The sequence below is a fragment of the Meleagris gallopavo genome, chromosome 2 (assembly GCF_000146605.3).
Source record: "Meleagris gallopavo isolate NT-WF06-2002-E0010 breed Aviagen turkey brand Nicholas breeding stock chromosome 2, Turkey_5.1, whole genome shotgun sequence".
In the NCBI taxonomy this organism is placed as follows: domain Eukaryota; kingdom Metazoa; phylum Chordata; class Aves; order Galliformes; family Phasianidae; genus Meleagris; species Meleagris gallopavo.
In genome coordinates, this window is record NC_015012.2 from 57,184,564 (window position 1) to 57,190,563 (window position 6,000).

General features: G+C 35.0%; 1 protein-coding gene across 1 annotated transcript in view; it reads right to left on the bottom strand.

Moving 5' to 3' along the window:
* LOC109366116 (laminin subunit alpha-2-like) overlaps positions 1 to 6,000 on the bottom strand; it is a 45,605-nt gene that overhangs the window by 21,121 nt on the left and 18,484 nt on the right. The window contains exon 2 of the mRNA XM_031552215.1: positions 1,190 to 1,369. Coding sequence (XP_031408075.1) covers positions 1,190 to 1,369 — 180 coding nt within the window. The remainder of the gene's footprint in view (positions 1 to 1,189; positions 1,370 to 6,000) is intronic.

Here is a 6,000-nt window from a genome sequence, read left to right on the forward strand (position 1 = left end):
AACTGTATTCAGACAAAAGTAGTTGTCTATGCTGGAACAATTGTAATTAGCTTTGCAAATACAAGATGGGAAGCAAATAGGTAAGTAACCATTTAGCAGGAGAGTATTTAGAGACAACAGTGGCCAACTAGCTAAATGTCTCTCAATGGTATCAAACTATTAAAATGGTGACATATCTAAGATTACAAATTGGAATATCATCTGCTTATTTGGAAGAAAATCTGAATCGCTCTGCAGTGCTGATAAAAGCTCAGGTAAATTTTAAGATGAAAACATCAAGAGAACTACAAGAACTGCAGCTTGCTTAGTTCTAGATAACACAATCAAAGTGGAGGAAGATAGAAAAGGGATAGCTAAGTATAAAAACAAGACAGTAAAAAACTTTTGTCTTCTAGAAATAAGAGTTTTGGGAATAATCCATTCCCTTTATTGGCTGAGATACTCAGAAAAATCTGACAAAGTTAGTTCTACTGAAGTCTCACTGCAAGCCCATGTGAAATTACACTCCTATGACTTGTATGATCAAGAATGAAGTTCTCTTATTTCAATCTACCAAACTAATAATAATTAATAGCAACATGCATCTCTGGATCTGATGATAAATTTATGTGAAAAATTACTTTGATTGCTGACAGCCTTAAGAAAAAAAGCCATGATTGCACTGATCAATTTTCATATTAAAACTTAAGATAATGAAAAATTACTTGGTTTAATTGCTTATCTCCTATTTGCTGGCTCAGTGAAAGTTAATCAGCATCAAGCTAAGAAAGAAAGCTTCAAAACACAATTGAACATAAATGGAGTTGAGCCCTTCCCTTCCTCTTCTAGCTAAGATTTCAGATGTTGCAGGCTGAAATTTCAAAATCAGCATGCAAGTATACAGAGGATAGTAATCTGGTTTTCATTAATAGTCAGCATACAGCAGAAGAGTTCAAAAATATTTGTAGATACTCAAAGATACTTAATTGTCCTAGGTCTGAACTGCAGTGCTTCACTTAAAAGATTCAGTTAGAGTACACATAACAGATTTTGAAATACTAGTAGAAAAAACAAGCATTCTCAGCAAGAATGAGACAGTCATTTTATAGTAATTAGGCCAATGACAAACAGCTTTGTCTGCTGAGTATTTGAAACTGTTGTGAAAAAAAATTGCATTTAAAAGAAATAAATGAAAAGAGGGCACACTTACGATGTGGAAGCCTACTCCTTAGATCACAAATACGGCACTGAGGGTTCCTTGCAGGCTGTCCAGGAACATGCTCAACAAGTTTGCAGTACATTTCCCGACCCTTTTCTCCACAGGTAGCATTGGTTGTGATGAGAGCATTAGTAGCCAAGTTCAGCACTGCAGGAAACAATCCTGCAAACAAAACGAAACAAAATCATCAACAACAGCAACAAACACAAAGCCATAAAATCACAAACAAACATAACACCTGTTCTTGCATCAAATCAAAACGCTTTGTTTTCAACAACCTTGGAAGCAGTGAAGCACAAAAACTACCGGCAACTTCAGCTTTAATCCAAAACTCAGATTAAAGCAATCATATTAGTGATTTCTTTCTCACTCCCTTCTAAAATTCAAATTGGTGCCCTCTGGTTGTATCCTTGAGCAGCAGGATGCCAGAGGAGAAAAGAAAGTACAGGAACATATAAAGCACTTTCCAAATATTTTTTTCATAATCAAATAACTATCATGACTACTTACCCAATTGAACTTCAAATCATTGCAAACAAACTACTTATGAAAGCTTTCTTTCTGCTTGCATTCCCAAGAAAAAGCTTTTACCTCACAGACTACATCACTTGTGTTGCACTATGTTACTGTTCTGCTTAAGACCTCATAGTTACCCTTACTATCAGATGAACTGAGTAATTAATGCAGCAACAGGAATAACATCTGCCGTGTACATTTTGCTTCTTGCCATCCTTTCCTCAAGAAGAGGATAATATATGCAACTTCATGTCTTTTATAGCAGTACTGTTATTTTTTCCAAGTGCACATGCTGTGTCATATAATTGTCATTCAGCACAGCACTTACGCACATCTGAGTACTCTGCTGAAGTGACTTCTGGGTGGCAATAAGCTATAAAATTATAATCCATATGAAGAACCATCATTAACGTGGCTTACTCTCACTTCCAATAAACACTAATCAAAACCATTGAGCTATAATAAAACTGATTCATGAAGACAGACTGACATGATGGTTTGAATGTATACATTAACCTTTCACATGAAATTTATCAGTTTTGCATCCTGAAAAGCATAACTTGCCATGGCTGGATGTTAAACCAAGGCAACAAAAAAATTCTCAGGAATTCTGGGATAAACTTCAGGTGTATTTGGTGACAGTTTACATTGGTCTTACAAAATACTTTCAATTTATAAACTTATTGCATTATTATAACCTTAAAATAAGGCTCCAGTAAAAACTGAATTTGCAATTACTATACACTGATAAAGCTCTCTCCATAATGACTTTTTTCTCATCCACAGATAAAGAGCATTATTCAGCAGACTCCTTCCAATACTTTAACTGCAGTCTCCAGTCTGCAATTAACCTGTATGCCATTTAATTACTAAGCTTGGATGGTCATGGTACAGCTGTCCTCTGACATTGTGAGTTAGTGACTCACAACTCACTTTAAAACCATATTAAACCTCCTGCTTGTTGAAAGCAACCAATTAGTTACTAACCTGTGCAGTCTGTTCAGTCAATCAATAGCTTAAATTCTATTGATTTTGTACAGATTCCAGCCCAATTTCACCACATTTGAAAATCTATACAGTTGTTCTTGCATCTTTATTCAACGCAATCAGTGATATTTGCTGCCTTCTGCAACAGGGATACGTGGAAAAAACAGTGTAAGCATAAGGAGAGTAGATGAGTTAATAGCTGTGAAACCTCCTATGTTGACTTACAGCCTCATTATTCTCTTTTAGACTGCATAAAGCTAATAGCCTAAAAGCTAGTAATCACTTAGTTTTTTTTAACACAGTCTGGCATTTGGTTTGGAGTTGAGTAGTTTATTTCCTCAAAAGGGATCCTACTAAAAAAAAGCCAGTGATACTATATGAAGCAAACTGCAACATGTGACAGCAAGAAAATTCTTTTGAAAAAACAATGGAACAGCTGAAAAAGAACAAGCAAAAAGCCTCCATTATTCACAGAATTATAAAAATATACACATAGTATGCCTATACACAAATCATATACATGTTCTAAATTTTAATACAATTTTAATTTAAGAGGCATAGATAAAGATAGTGTACTTAAGAAGCTCATCATTTAGAACAAAAATAGACTTCCAGGCAACGTCGTTAAAGTGCAGTGCAACACAGCCACAGGTAGCACGCAACTTTTTGCATAGTCAGTATACACACAGGCACCTAAACCACTTCACTGAAGAGACTGTGCCATGTGTGTCACATTCCACTCCCTGCAGAAATTCCTCACAGGAATGAATCTGGCAGGGAGAGGTCAAGAGATGTTCAAGGTACTCCAACACCACAGCCAGCACTCAGGCTCTATACTGATGATTAATTTTAACAAGTTTAAATTCACACTTATCAACCGCCAACTTGAACTTTTTTTCAAATAGTTTCTGTTATAAAGATGAAAAAAATATTACTTATATTTGGACCTAGAGCTTTTCTTGAAGGAACTGAAGGGAAATTTTCTGCATCCGGTTGACCTTTTGGGATGCGAGACGATTCATTTTATCCTGAGTGGGAAGTGGAATTCATACTTTCTTTCCTTTAAATTAGTATTTCCTGCCGTGAGATGTCATTTTTAAACATCAAGACTCAGACAACATTTATGTAATTTTTAACTGTTGTAAAATGGACATTTATCTAAAAGGAGACCTCCTCTGCCATGTTGTTTCCTGAACTGTAAATTATTGATAGCTGGCTATTTCCAATGAACATTACTCACAATGTTTATTGTTATTTATAGATTCTTTAGATAGAAAACTCAGATCTTCTTTATCAACTAGCTTAGTTATCCTATGACCTATCCAGTGCAGGAAAGAGACCCTCTTACAACAAAGCTCAGATTGAAGTCATTGATGACATTAACCTACCTGAGGCATAATCAAAACCAGATCAGGGGGAATAGAAATTCTATTCTGCCTATTAGGGAAGGGGTATACAAAGCATACATTTGATTCCTATATCATTTTTTCCTCTGTGTCAGTTTGCATGTTTTCTTAGATGTTCATAGGAATGTAACGTATAGCGGTGAATAAAGCAAAAACTCCACCCATCAGCCTGAAAAGTGAAGCTAAGCTCTATACTAGTTCTGGAACACAGTGCTTTACATAGGCCAAAATAAGGCTTTGTTTTTAAAGTATACTTGATGTGCAAACTTGATGGAACGGAGAAAACAATGTTTTTCATATTGCTTTCCATCAATTAATAATGCTTCAACAAAACAGGCACGAAACTCCAGAAATGCAGAAGATTAAAACGTTTGCTGTCCTTAATTCTTAAATTAGGCTCTTTGAATTTGAAATAAAAATAGGAGTGCTTCTGATGCTAATATGTACTGTCTATTCAACCATAGCCACCAAGGAGTAGACAGGAAAGTTCAGAACACCTCATTTCATTTTGAGAGTTTTTCCTTAATTTTTTTTCATGACTCTAATGATGCAATACAAACACTTAAAGTATACAGATTTTATGCATTTTTTCAATTGTTCTTTTAAAATTTTATTTAGTTATCAATCTAATCTTGAATTATATAGGCAGTCAGCTGTGAAATACTTTCAAATCCTGATCTACTACAGTTACAGACAGATCTTCCTTCTTTATTGCCAAATATTTTCAGTAAACACTTGCTCCAGCATAAAGATTGGGTAAAATACATCTGAATCAGAAAGACATTCTCTATTTTGTGCAGATCAAGTGCAAGCAGATAAATTCTAATCCTTTTAACTGCTAACTATATTAATCTTTTCCCTCCTTTATGTCACTAAAAAAAAAAAAAAATAACCACAACATTTCTTTCTACCTTTACAAAAATTCCCAAATCCTAGAAATTGAAAGGAGAAAAGAGGTGAGAAAGTCTGGCATGTAAATAGACAGTAATTAGATTTGAACAACTTGGGCTCAACATTTGGTTGTGAATGGATAGGTATGACCATCCTTCTGCTTTTGACTTAGATCTATAAGATGCAACATATGCCATGGAGTAATTACACACAGAAGCCTGTTGGCCAGTTTTTCTAGTGTTGACAGATAATTATAAATGGAAGGAAAATACCACAAAAACTAATCAAGTTCTTTAAAATGGTATATCAAACAAAGGTAGTCAAAGTCTACAAACAAAACAAAACTTCAGTTCTTACCAAACTACTGATGATAAGCATAGCACACAATGTCAACAGAAACGCTTAAAAACTGTTAAACTGAACAGCAGTAAATAAGGAGGAATAGATAGGTCGTTTTTGCCTACAAACTCTGATGAACATGAGTTTGCATTACCAATCTTAAATATTTAAATAGAGTTTGTTACCTTAGTGTTAGCTACAATGCTGGTTTTATTTAATGATTTCTGGATCAAACTAGACCTGAACATCTACTTTAAAGAGAAAAAAAATAGTGGATGTTTGGATCAGCAGAAGCATGTGATACACAAGTAGCAGGTACAAGACATTTTTAGAATCTAATAGCCGATAGGCTTTATATCTCATTCTCACTCTCCTCCCAAACTGCCCTATTTGATTGACCGTCAGAGCACACTGCAAGTCCTAGCAGGTTTCCCATGCTGAGAGAGGACACATAAGGAGTGGGAAGGTCATGGACACTAACTATAACTTGAGCTGCTGAATGGTGATTACTGGTTCATTATCAAGTGGGGATGTTCACTGGGGCAATCTACTTTTAAAGTGATAAGGAACAGCTACAACAAAGGAAAAGTACTGAGAACGTAAATGAAATAATTACTTTGTACGTTAGTCTTTCTACTATTTATCAGTTCTGATTTTTATTTT